We start from the raw sequence: 13,930 nt of genomic DNA, 5'->3' as shown, positions 1-13,930 counted from the left end.
CTCATCTCAACACTCATTCCAGAAGTAAAAACTTCTTCTGCAAGTTCAGCTTTTGATTATGAATTCTTCAGCGCGACTTTTGCAGAGAGCTCTGTTCCAAGAAGCTGGCGGCTTAACACAAACTATCTACTCATGCACAAAGTGAGGCCGGCTAGGGTCCAGATTCGGCGGGAGAGTGGAAAAGTTACGCGGGCCGACTAACCACAAAGGCAATTTCTGCCCAGGACTAGCGTTCCTAGAGGGGCCCAAGGGCGCGCCAGGCTCGGGCGTAGGGGCAAGAAGACCCAGAGCTAAAGCACCCCCGGAGGGCCCGCCGAGGAGAGGGCGGGCTCAGGGCTCAGTGACCCTCCCAGCTCGCAGCCGGCGCTGGAACACGATAGCGCGAGGAGAAACCCCTAGTGACCGCGAAAAGGCAAACGTAGCGGATGACGCTGCCCAGACGTCAGGCGCCGACGGGAGCCTGATTGTCACCGTAGGACCAGTGAGGGGGCGGGGCGGAGCAGTGCCTCAAAGCGCCTGCGCAGAGAGCTCCCTCTCAGGGACCAGGCTGAGAAGCGAGGAAGACCAACGCGGGGTGCGGGAGGGCCAGGCGCACTTGGCGATCCCGGCTTTTCAGTGCCCCGGTTCCGGCACAGGCCTTGGGGCGGGGCCTCGGGTGCAGGGGCGGGGCCGGGGCGGGGATAAATGAGGAGGGACTGTTCAGCTTTCGCTCTCCGCTCGCCGCCGCCGCAGTCGCCGCCACCTCCTCTGATCTACTAAAGTCATGTTACCCAACACCGGGTAAGGGGGTCGGGGCGGCGCGGGGAGAGACCCGGTTGGGCGAAGGGCGCGTTTCGGGGGGGCCGCCGCGGATCGCCGGGGCTGGCCGGCCCGGCGGTGGGAAAGTCAAGGATGCTGCCTGGGCACGCTCTAAACTCTGGTTCGCGCTGGGCGCTGTGCACCGAGAATCTGCGGTAACGCGTGAAAAGGAACACAAAGTTTTGTGTTACGGAGTGGCAGCAGTGTAGAAACCTCTTCCACTGGTAAAGGGCGGAGGGTAAGTCACCCCGCCGCCCGCAGTGCAGGCCCTCCCTGAATTTAGCAGGAGTGCATGCCTGGCCGAATGCGTGCGAGTTCTAGGTGAAAGGTCGCAGGAGCAGCTCCAGAGTTTAAATGTAGAGTTTTCACTGTTCCTGACGCTCAATTCTAGAGTAATAATAGAGTGTTTAAAAACTGATTTCCAAATTAGAAACAAATTAAACCGATCTTAAAACATGGGTATCTTTTAGGGATTTTTTTCACCTTAAAAAATTGTGTTAAAATACGTATAAAATTTGCCATCTTAACCATTTTTTAAGTGTACACTTTAGTAGTGTTAAGTAGATTCATATCGTTGTGCAGTCAATCTCCAGAACTTTTTTCATCTGCAAGCTGAAACTCTACCCATTAAATAACCCCTCTTCCCCACCTCCGCTCATCCATTGGCAACCACCATTCTACTTTCTGGTTTATGTAAGGTCTGGGTATCTTGAGTTGGTGTTGTCAGATTTTGTGATTTGCCTGAAACATGCAGGCATATAGCCAAAGACTTAAAACAGTTCAAAGAGTATAGGGTAAAAAGTGAGTCTCCCCATCCGTAAAATCTTGTCCCCCAGTTACTTATGTTATGTTTCTGTTTCGTGCATGTATAAACATATTTTGTATACATCCAGACCCCCACAAACACAGATACACAGACACACACACCCTTTCTTAAAAGTAGCAGCAAACTCTATTCTTGGGCTTGCTACTTTTAGTTGGTATGTCTTGGGACATTCTTTCTTTTTTTTTTTTAGAGACAAGGTCTCCCACGTTGCCCAGACTGGCCTCTAGCCTCGAACCCCCAGGCTGATGTTCCTCCCTTCTTAGCCTTTGGAGTACTTGGGATTACAGGCATGCACCACTGTGCCCAGGGACAAACATTTTTGGTACATGCAGATCTTCCGCTTCCTTTTTTTTTTTTTCTTTTGAGACAGCGTGTCGCTCTTCTCCCAGGCTGGAGTGAAGTGGCGTGATCTCAGCTCACTGCAACCTCCGCTTCCCGGGTTCAAGCGATTCTCCTGCCTCAGCCTCCCTAGTAGCAGGGACTACAGGCGCGTGCCACCACGCCATGCTAATTTTTTTGTATTTTTAGTAGAGACGGGGTTTCTCCATGTTACCCAGGATGGTCTCTATTTCCTGACCTCGTGATCCCGTCGGCCTCGGCCTCCCAAAGTGCTGGGATTACAGTTGTAAGCCACCGTGCCTGGCCCCTCCTCCTTTTTTTTTTTTTTTTTTTTTGAGACAGAGTCTCGCTCTGTCGCCCAGGCTGGAACGCGGTCTGGGCTCACTGCAAGCTCCGCCTCCCGGGTTCACGCCATTCTCCTGCCTCAGCCTCCCGAGAAGCTGGGACTACAGGCACCCGCCACCACGCCAGGCTAATTTTTTTGTATTTTTAGTAGAGACCGGGTTTCACCGTGTTCGCCAGGATGGTCTCGATCTCCTGACCTCATGATCCGCCTGCCTGGGCCTCCCAAAGTGCTGGGATTACAGGCGTGAGCCACCGCGCCCGGTACACCTCCTCCTTTTTAATGATTGCGTAATATTCTGTACCAGCCTGAGTATCCATTATGCAAAATGCTTGGTTCCAGAAGTGTTTTGGATTTCAGATTTGGTTTGCTCAACCTGTATATGAATATACCTTTGTTTATTTAACCTGTTCCCTATTGTTGGATACTAGACTGTTTCCAGTTTTTTGGATACTCTTTTTGCTTCCATGATTATACTTGTATTTCTCTATTTGCATATATGTAAGTGTATATGTAGGGATAAACTCCTGGAAGTGAAATTGCTGGATCAAAGAGTAGATGTGGCTGGCACAGTGGCTCACGCCTGTAGTCCCAGTACTTTGGGAGGTCGAGGTGGGCGGATCACTTGAGGTCAAGAGTTTCAGCCTGACCAACATGGTGAAACCCTGTCTCCACTAAAAGTACAAAATTACAAAAATTACAAATACAAAAATTAGCTGGGCCTGGTGGTGGGCACCTGTAATCCCAGCTACTCAGGAGGCTGAGGCAGGAGAACCGCTTGAACCTGGGAGGCGGAGGTGGCAGTAAACCGAGATCATGCCACTGCCCTGCCCTCCACCCTGGGTGAAAGAGTGAGACTCTGTCTCAAAAAGAAAAAAGAGTAAATGCACTTTATATTTTGATAGATATTGCCAGATGACCCTCCAGAAGGGTTGCACACCCAAAAGGATAAATGAGACCCCCTAATCCCACATGCTGGCTAACTGCAAAATAGTTAATGATGAAAATCTAATTAGAGAAAAAAGTATCAACTCATTATTGTTAAAATTTGCATTTATTTTATCACAAGTGTGGATTTGGATCTCTTTGTATATTTAAACCAGGGACAATTTGATCTCCAGAGGATATTTGGTAATATCTGAGGACATTTTTGATAGTCACAATTGAATGGGGATGCTAATGGCATCTCATGAGTAGAGTACAGGGATGCTGGTACACATCCTACAATGCACAAGCATTCTCTACAACAAATAATTATGTAGTCCAAAAGGTCAGTCGTGCAGAGGTTGAGAAACCCTGGTTTAAAGCCATCTATGTATCTTTATATTTGTCTGGCTTAACAAATGAGGTTTTTGATTAATCTCTGAGGGCTCTGTGTATTTTAAAAATTTGTCTTTTATCATGTTACAAATATTTTCCAGTTTTTCATGTTGCATCTGGACTTTGATTATACTGTTTATTTAACATGGAGAAACGTGTTTTTGTCAAGCGAGAGTTATCAGTTCTTAGGGCTTTTGCATTTTTGTGAGAAGCCTTTGAGTTAAACCAAGATCTTTCTTTCTTTTTTTGTTTTTTAGATGGAGTCTTGCTCTGTTGCCCAGGCTTGAGTGCAGTGGTGCGATCTTGTTTCACTGCATCCTCTGCCTCCCAGGTTCAAGTGATTCTCCTGCCTCAGCCTCCCAGGTTCAAGTGATTCTCCTGCCTCAGCCTCCCAAGTAGCTGGGATTATAGGCGCACAATGCCATGCCTGGCTAATTTTTATATTTTTAGTAGAGTCGGGGTTTCACTATGTTGGCCAGGTTGGTCTCAAACTCCTGACCTCAAGTAATCATCCTGACTCGGCCTCCCAAAGTGCTGGGATTATAGGTGTGAACCACTGTGCCTGGGCAGATCTTTCTATAATTAGTTTCCTTCTAATATTTTTATGGTCTTATATTTTTATATTTTTCAAATATATTTATATTGTATGTATTTTCTGTAGTCAGATTTTTTATCCCCCTGGGATTTGTTTCAGGAAGTGAGTTAGGAAGCCTACTTGATTTTTCTTCAGATGGCTGCTCAGTTGTCCTAGCAGCATTGACTTAATCTTTTATCTTCTGTTCGAAATTCTACCTCTGTCATATATTAAATTCTTGTACATGTAGAGGTCTGTTTCTGAACTTTCTGCTCTGCTACTTTAGTCTGTATTCATGTACCAGTACCAGACTGTTTAATTAATTAATTAATTGAGACAGGGTCTCGCTGTGTCACCCAGGCTGGGGTGCATTGGCACTATCATAGGTCACTGCAGCCTTGATCTCCTGGGCTTAAGCAGTCCTCCCAGCTCATCTTCCCAATTAGCTAGGACTACAGACATGCGCCATAATGCCTGGCTATTTAAAACAAATTTTTTGTAGAGGAGTCTCACTTTGTGGCCCAGGCTGGTCTCAAACTCCTGGGCTCAAGTGATCCTCCTGCCTCAGCCCCCAAAGCACTAGGATTACAGATGTGAGCCACTCTACCCAGCCCAAACTATTTTAATTGCTTTAGTTTTATAAAATGTTTTAATATGTGGGAAAGCTAGTTCCCACCACATTTGGATTATTTTTCAGAATTTTCCTGGTTATACTTGGGTATTTATTTTTCCAAATGAACTTTAGAATAATTTGTATAGTTTTTTGGAAACAATTGTTCTTCCTTTTTAAAATAGTTAACAAAAATTTCAGCACTTTTACCTGATTTTGGGGTACCAGAGAATTTTAGTAAATTAAACTGTAAGTTAGCTCTGCATTAACAAGTTTTAGCCATCTATCAAATAATACTAAGAAATTTGGAGCCTTCTTTGAAGTGCTCTTGCCTTCTATATTCTGGTACTAATGCTTTGGACCTGGAGGACTTCCTTACTGGCACAGATCGGGGTTGTGTTAGCTTTTTTTTCTGCCAATGCCAAAGGCTCTGAGTGAGGAAGAAAATGCCCTGTCTCCTACTGGGAATCAATCTAGCTATACTCAAGGCAAAGAGATACGGCTTTTTCACAGCAATAGTTGGCACATTTTCTTGTAAATACTTACATTAAAAATCACTTTAACCTGTGGTCCCAGCTACTTGGGAGGCTGAGGTGAGAGAATCACTTGAGCCCAGGAGGTTGAGGCTGCCATGAGCTGTTGAGGCTGTTGCGGTAAACTGAGGACCAGAGAGACCGATATTGGGAAGACAGGAGGATGTTTATTTAAGGTACGCACCGGCTCAGTGGATTCACGTCCAAAAAGCTAAGCCTTGAACAAAAACAGATTTTAGCTTATACAGACCAGCATACAAGAGCAAAACAAAGGCAGTAAATTTTACAGTGACAAGTCACGTAATCCATAACTGCTGACCTGGCACTCACCTGTGGCCTTGCATAGCTCTTGGCCTAGCAGCTGCATTGAAAAAACAGGAACTTTGCAAATCTTACTTAAATACAAGCATTGGCAAACATAGTCATAACTAATAGTACAGAAGAGACAGTAAAGGAAATCGTTTTTCTTCTTTTAACCTTGCTTAGGGGTGGGTGTTTGGAGCTCATTTCTGCAGGCTAGGTCACCATGACTTGTCTATAGCCTTGCTTGCAGTAGTGAAAAACTTGTGTTTTTCACTTAACCCTTACTTTCCTTGGAGTGAATAAATGCAATATTTATTTTTCTTTAAATTGCTCCCTCAAGGCGACAGAGCAAGACTGTCAAAAGAAAAACACAACAACAACAACAAAACCACTTTAATATTTTGTGTATACTGCCTTTTGTATAAAAAAAGGAAGGGATAATTTTTCACATACATGGAGTGTGATATCTATATATATATATGTATGTTTGCTTATCTTTGAAAAAAGTACAAAAATGATAGGCCAGAAATTAATGAAGCTGGTCACCTATAGGTAAGAGATCAGACTTCTTTTTTAAAAGTTTTTAAGTTTCATTGATTTATTTATTATTTATTTGTTTTTTTTGAGATGGAGTCTTGCCCTGTCACCCAGGCTGGAGTACAGTGGCATGATCTAGGCTCACTGCAACCTCTGCCTCTTGGGTTCAAGCGATTCTCCTGCCTCAGCCTCTGGAATAGCTGGAATTACAGGTGTGCACCACCACACCTGGCGAATTTTTTTTTTTTTTTTTTTTTGAGACGGAGTCTTGCACTGTCGCCCAGGCTGCACCTCCAGGGTTCAAGCAATTCTCCTGCTTCAGCCTCCCGAGTAGCTGAGATTACAGGTGCCTGCCACCATGCCTGGCTGATTTTTTTTTTTTTTTTTTTGTATTTTTAGTAGAGACAGGGTTTCACCGTGTTGGTCAGGCTGGTCTCCAACTCCTGACCTCGTGATCCACCTGCCTCAACCTCCCAAAGTGCTGGGATTACAGGCATAAGCCACCGCGCCTGGTCAATTTTTGTATTTTTTAGTAGAGACGGAGTTTCGTCATATTGGCCAGGCTGGTCTCGAGCTGACCTCAGGTGATCTGCCTACCTCGGCCTCCCAAAGTGCTGGGATTACAGGCGTGAGCCACCGCACTGGCCTTAATTATTTTTTAACCCCACACGTATTATTTTATTATTATTGTACTCTTTCTAAAAAAGATTCCTGTACTTATTTACCAGTATCTTTGGTTTTCCTCTTTTCTTGAATTTCAGACCTTCCATGTGGAAACACTTTTCTTCTGACTGAAGTGTAACCTTTAGTAAATAAGGTATAAGACAGAATGAAAAAGTATTTGGATTATAATGAAATAAATAATGTTGTAGTTATTTGCCAATGATGTAATTATCCTGCACAGAAAACCAAAATAACTTATAACTGAATTGTTATAATTAATAAAAGTTTAAGAAAATTGCTATATATAAAAGTCAACAAATAAAAATAATTTTGAGCTTGGCATGGTGGCTCACACCTGTAATCCCAGCATTTTGAGAGGCCAAGGTGGGAGGACTCCTTGAGCCCAGATGTTTAAGACCACCCTGGGCAACATAGTAAGACTGTGTCTCTACCAAAAAAAAAAAAAAAAAAAAAATCAAGCATGGTGATGCACACCTGTGATCCTAGCTATTCAGGAGGCTTAGGTGGGAGGATTAGTTGAGCTGGGGAGGTCAAGTCTGCAGTAATCTGTGATTGTGCCATTGCACACTAGCCTGGGCGACAAAGGGAGACTCTCTCAAAAAATAATAGTAAGTTAGATTTCTACACAAGCAAAAATCTTCAAGAAGTATATAGTACATAGCAATAAAAATGAGAAGTTCAAAATCCCAGATATGGACTCCACTGCAGACAAATTATGTATATTCTTCAGCAAATAAATGGGATAAAGAGAAGGGAAGCTGACACTGATTAAAAGAGAAACTCTTAAGGTATAACAACCAAATGTATTGAGGTCCTTATTGGATCCTGATTTGATCAGGCCAACCACAAAAAAAAAAAACTGAGATAGTTATAAAAGTTTGAACATAGACAGATACTGGGTGATACTGAGAAATTATTGTTAATTTTCTTAGGTATAATAACGACATTAGTATTTTAAAAGTTTTTATCTGTTAGAAAAGTAAATACTGATGTATTCATAGGTGAAAGTATGTAACCTCTGGGATTTGGTTTCTTTTCTTCTTTTTTTTTTTTTTTGAAACAGGGTCTCACTTTGTGGTTTAGGCTGGAGTGCAGTGGTGTGGTATCAGCTGACTGCAACCTCTGTGTTGTGGGCCCAGGTGATCCTCCTACCTCAGCTTCCTGAGTAGTTGGGACTACAGGTGCAAACCACATGCCTGGCTAATTTTTCTATTTTTTAGTTGAGATGGGGTTTCTCCATGTTGCCCAGGCTGGACTCAGACTCCAGGGCTAAAGCGATCTGCCCACCTCTGCCTCCTAAAGTGCTGAGATTATAGGCATGAGCCATCATGCCTACCCGGGATTTGCTCTCTGATGATTGCTTTCACAGTTTAGTTGTTGGATAAACATGGAAACTTATTATACTCTTTTCTAGTTTTTTGAATGTATTTGAAAATTCCATAATAAAAAGTGTCTTTGTTTTTGCACTGATTGTTTATTGGTTGCAAGGGAAGGAATAGTAACTGTGCAGTGGAGAAATATGGTAACACTATGGATAGATGATAAAAATTAACATTATAGGCCGGGCGCGGTGGCTCAAGCCTGTAATCCCAGCACTTTGGGAGGCCGAGGCGGGCGGATCACGAGGTCAGGAGATCGAGACCATCCTGGCTAACATGGTGAAACACCGTCTCTACTAAAAAAATACAAAAACCTAGCAGGGCGAGGTGGCGGGCGCCTGTAGTCCCAGCTACTTGGGAGGCTGAGGCAGGAGAATGGCGGAAACCCGGGAAGCGGAGCTTGCAGTGAGCTGAGATCCGGCCACTGCACTCCAGCCTGGGCGACAGAGCGAGACTCCGTCTCAAAAAAAAATAATAATAATAATAATAAAAATTAACATTATAAAGTAAGTACAGATGGACGTTGTATGCTGCCCTATGGGATATACTTAGGAAAACACAGTATCACATGTTCTGGTTGGAAATGCATAACTGGAATCTAATAATGAAGAAATATCAGTTGAATCCAAAATGAGCATTCAGCCAGGGGTGGTGGCTCATGCTTGTAATCCCAGCATTTAGCAAGGCCATGGCAGGAGAATCGCTTGAGCCCAATCGTTCAAGACCAGGCTGGCCAACATAGTAGGATCCTGTCTCTACAAAAAATAAAAAAAATTAGCCGGGCTTGATGATGCGTGCCTGTAGTCCCAGCTACTCGGGAGACTGAGTAGGAGACTTGCTTGAGTCCAGGAGGTAAAGGCTGCAGTGAGCCCTGATCGCACCACTGGACTTCAGCCTTGGTGACAGGGCAAGACCCTGTCTCAAAAAACAAACAAACAAACGAACGAACAAAAAAGCCGAGTGCTGTGACTCACGCCTGTAATCCCAGCACTTTGGGAGACCGAGGCGGGCAGATCATGAGGTCAGGAGTTCAAGACCAGCCTGACCAACATGGTGAAACCCCATCTGTACTAAAAATAGAAAAATTAGCTGGGCATGGTGGCACATGCCTATAATCCCAGCTACTCAGGAGGCTGAGGCTGGAGAATCACTTGAACCTGGGAGGTGGAGGTTGTAGTGAGCCGAGATTGCGCCACTGTGCTCTAGCCTGGGAGACAGAGCTAGACTCTGTCTCAAAAAAAAAAAAAAAAAAAAAAAAAAAATAGGCCAGGTGGGGTGGCTCACAGCTGTAATCCCAGCACTTTGGGAGCCTAGGCCGGTGGATCACAAGGTCAGGAGTCCAAGACCATAGTGAAACCCCGTCACTGCTAAAAATACAAAAAAAATTAGCCAGGTGTGGTGGTGCAGGCCTGTAATCCCAGCTACTCAGGAGGCTGAGGCAGGAGAATTGCTTGAACCTGGGAGGTGGAGGTTGCAGTGAGCTGAGATTGTGCCACTGCACTCCATCCTGGGTGACAGAGTGTGACTCCATCTTGGAAAAGAAAAAAACTAAGGATCATTGTATTTTTTAAAAAAGGAATGCAGACTGTATTTTTCAAAAGGTCAATATCATAAAAGACAGAAGAGACTAGATTAAAGGAGACTAAAGGAGATATGTCAATTAAACTACTAAAGAGATATGTCAATTAAACTACCCTAAACGGGGTCCTGTAGTGGAAGGAAAAAATGCTCTAAAGGACATTATTGAATCAATTGACAAAATTAAAATACTATGAAAGTAGATACATAAGAGACCAAGCTTTGATGTATTCAGATCACTTTTTTTTTTTTTTTTTTTTTTGAGACAGGGTCAGTCTCTGTTTCCCAGGCTAGAGTACAGTAGCCTGTACTCTATCATGCCTGTACTCTATCATAGCCTGTACTCAATCATGGCTCACTGCAGCCTTGACCTTTGGGCTCAAAAAATCTTCCTGACTGAGCCTCCCAAGTAGCTGGGACTATAGGCGTGCACCACCACACATAGCTAATTTTTTAATTTTGTAGAGACAGGGTCTCACTGTGTTACCCTGGCTGGTTTCGACTTCTGGGCTCAAGTGATCCCCCTGTCTTGGTCTCCCAAACTGCTGGGATTATAGGCATGAGCCACTGCACCTGGCCTCAAATCACTCTTAAGTGTTCTGGAGAAAATAAGATATAAAGAAGGAGAAAGGGAGAAGGAGAGAAAATGAGCACAAATGCTAAATCATTGGGGTAAAATATTAACCATATATGAATCTGGGTAAAGGATATGTGAGTATTTTTTGGTACTATTATTATTCTTGCAACTTTTCTTTAAGTTTGAATTATTTACAAATAAAAAGTTGGAAAAAGTTAAAAAAAAATGGAGTACCTAGGAATAAAGCCAACAAAAGATGTATAATACCTTTCTGTAGGAAATTATATAATAATAAAAAACATTAGAAAGACATAAATAAACAGGGAGTTATACCATGTTCATGGATTAGAACACTCACTGTCACAAAGATGTCAATTCTTTCCACTTTGAATTATAGACTTATTATAATTTCTATCAAAATCTCAACTGATTTCACTTGATCAGTTAGATAATGAGATTCTAAAATATATGTGGGCCAGGCACGGTGTCTTATGCCTGTAATTCCAGCACTTTGGGAAGCTGATGCCAGTGGATCACTTGAGGTCAGGAATTTGAGACCAGCTTGGCCAACATGGCAAAACCCTGTCTCTACTAAAAATACAAAAAATAGCTAGTCACAGTGGTGCATACCTGTAGTCCCAGCTATTCAGGAGGCTGAAGCAGGAGAATCACTTGAACCCAGGAGGCTGAAGTTGCAGTGAGCTGAGATCGCACCACTGCACTCCTACCTGGGCCACAGAGCGAGACTCCGTCTCAAAAACAATAAATAAATAAATAAATTAATTAATTAATTAACTAATTAAATAAAGTAAAAATTAAAGTAAAATATATGTGGAAAAGCAGAGGTCCAAATGTAGACAAGAAACTCTTGAAGAAGAATAAATTGGAATTATTTGCTTTATCAGTTATTAAGACTACTAATAAAACTGTTTTAATTAAGGCAGTGTGGTCATGTAGATCAGTGGAACAGAATAGAGAGTCCAAAAGCAGATATATATATTTATGAATATTCACTTTGTGACAGAGTTGATATTGAAGATCTGTGAGAAAGATGGGCATTTCAGACTTGGACAGTTGGTTATCTATGTGGGAAAAAATGTATTAGTCCCCTACCTCCGTTTATACACACAAATTAATTCCAGGTAGATTAAAGACCAAACTTATTAATTTATCTGTTTAGAGACAGGGTCTCGCTCTGTCACCAAGCTGGAGTGCAGTGACACGATCATGGCTCACTGCAGCCTCAACCTCCTGGGCTCAATCCATCCTCGCAACCTCAGCCTCCTGAGTAGTTGGGACTACAGGTGCACACCACTACACTAGGCTAATTTTTTTATTTTTTGTAGAGACAGGGTCTCACCATGTTGCCCAGGTTAGTCTTGTACTCCTGGGCTCAATCGATTCTCCCATCACGGCCTCCCAAAGTACTGGGATTATAGGTCTGAGCTACCACACAAGGTAGCTCAAGACCAAACTTTAAAAGGTAAACCATGAAACTTTTGAAATACAAATTAATACACTTATAGGAAAAGAAGAATTTAAGATTCCCAAAGCCTGAGCCATAAAAGAAATGAATTATACATTCTTTAATATTAACAAATTTGCTAGGCCGGATGCAGTGACTCACACCTGTAATCCCATCACTTTGGGAGGCCAAGGTGGGCAGATCACTTGAGGTCAGGAGTTCAAGACCAGCCCGGCCAACATGGTGAAACCCTGTCTGTACTAAAAATACAAAAAATTAGCCAGGCATGATGGCACATGCTGGTAATCCCAACTATTTGGGAGGCTGAGGCAGGAGAATCACTTGAATCCAGGAGACAGAGGTTGCAGTGAGCTGAGATCACGCCACTGTACTTCAGTCTGGGTGACAGAGTAAGACTCCATTTCAAAAAAAAAAAAAAAAGGAATTTTCTATAATCCCAGTGCTTTGCGAGGCTGAGGCAGGAGAATCGCTTGAGGCCAGGAGTTAAAGATGAGCCTGGGCAACATAGCAAGACCCTGTCCCCCTCAAAAAATAAAAAAAATTAAATTAAGCAGGCATGTTGGTGTGTACCTGTAGTTCCAGCTACTTGGGAGGCTGAGACAGGAGGATTGCATAATCCCAGGAGTAGGAGGTTATAGTGAGTTATGATTAAGCCACTGCACTTCAACCTGGGTGACACAGCAAGACCGTGTCTCCAATGATAAAGAATTTCTGCTCATCAAAAGACACTATAGGCCGGGCACGGTGGCTCAAGCCTGTAATCCCAGCACTTTGGGAGGCCGAGGCGGGCGGATCACGAGGTCAGGAGATCGAGACCATCCTGGCTAACACGGTGAAACCCCGTCTCTACTAAAAAATACAAAAAACTAGCCGGGTGAGGTGGCGGGCGCCTGTAATCCCAGCTACTGGGGAGGCTGAGGCAGGAGAATGGCGTAAACCTGGGAGGCGGAGCTTGCAGTGAGCTGAGATCCGGCCACTGCACTCCAGCCTGGGCGACAGAGCGAGACTCTGTCTCAAAAAAAAAAAAAAGACACTATAAAAATAGTGAAAGAGCAAGCCACAAATGAAAAGATACCGAAATGTATGTAATTCATAGACTTGTATGAGTCAATAAGAAAAAAGTTAACCTTATTTATAGAAAAATGGGCAAAACTGGCCAGGCTTAGTGGCTCACACCTGTAATCCCAGCACTTTGGGAGGTGGAGGCAGGTGGATCACCTTGAGGTCAGGAGTTCGAGACCAGCCTGACCAAAATGCAGAAACCCCATCTCTACTAAAAGTACAAAATCAGCTGGGTGTGGTGGCACATCCCTGTAATCCCAGCTACTTGGGAGGCTGAGGCACGAGAATCGCTTGAACCCGGGAGGCGGAGGTTGCAGTGAGCCAAGATCACACCATTGTACTGCAGCCTGGGTGACAAGAGCGAAACTCTGTCTCAAAGGAAAAAAAAAAAAAAAGAAAAATGGGCAAAACCAATTAATAGGAACTTTGCAAGAGAAGGAAAACAAGTGACCATTAACATGGGAACAAAAGTGTATTCCACCTCATTAGTAACTGGGGAAGTGCAAATGAAAATCACATTGGGATATCATTTCATAATACAGAATTGGCAAAAAAATTTTAAGGTCAGATATTACCAAGTGTTGGGGAGGTTGTGGAGCTACAGGAACTCTTACACTCATTCACTGCTGCTGGTAAGAATATTATCCTCTTTGGGCCAGGTGCAGTGGCTCACGCCTGTAATCCCAGCACTTTGGGAGGCTGAGGTGGGCGGATCATGAGGTCAGGAGATCAAGACCATCCTGGCCAACATGGTGAAACTCCGTCTCTACTAAAAATGCAAAAATTAGCTGGGCGTGGAAGCATGCGCCTGTAGTCCCAGCTTCTTGGGAGGCTGAGGCAGGAGAAATGCTTGAACCTGGGAGGCAGAGGTTGCGGTGAGCCAAGATTGCGCCACTGCACTCCAGCCTGGTGACAGAGTGAGACTCAGTCTCAAAATAATAATAATAATAATAATAATAATAATAATAATAATAATAATAA

At 43.6% G+C, this 13,930-nt stretch overlaps 1 protein-coding gene across 2 annotated transcripts in view; it reads left to right on the top strand.

Annotated features, from left to right (window-relative positions):
- The first annotated feature begins 509 nt into the window (after nt 1-509).
- Nucleotides 510-13,930, top strand: part of HSDL2 (hydroxysteroid dehydrogenase like 2) — an 81,709-nt gene continuing 68,288 nt past the window's right edge. For both annotated transcript variants that reach the window (XM_023201803.2, XM_023201797.2), the window contains exon 1: nt 510-780. In XM_023201803.2, the coding sequence (XP_023057571.1) occupies nt 764-780 (17 nt within the window). In that variant the 5' untranslated portion in view covers nt 510-763. The remainder of the gene's footprint in view (nt 781-13,930) is intronic.

The sequence above is a fragment of the Piliocolobus tephrosceles genome, chromosome 14 (genome assembly GCF_002776525.5).
Source record: "Piliocolobus tephrosceles isolate RC106 chromosome 14, ASM277652v3, whole genome shotgun sequence".
NCBI classification, from domain to species: domain Eukaryota; kingdom Metazoa; phylum Chordata; class Mammalia; order Primates; family Cercopithecidae; genus Piliocolobus; species Piliocolobus tephrosceles.
This window is presented reverse-complemented; position numbering and strand designations above follow the sequence as displayed.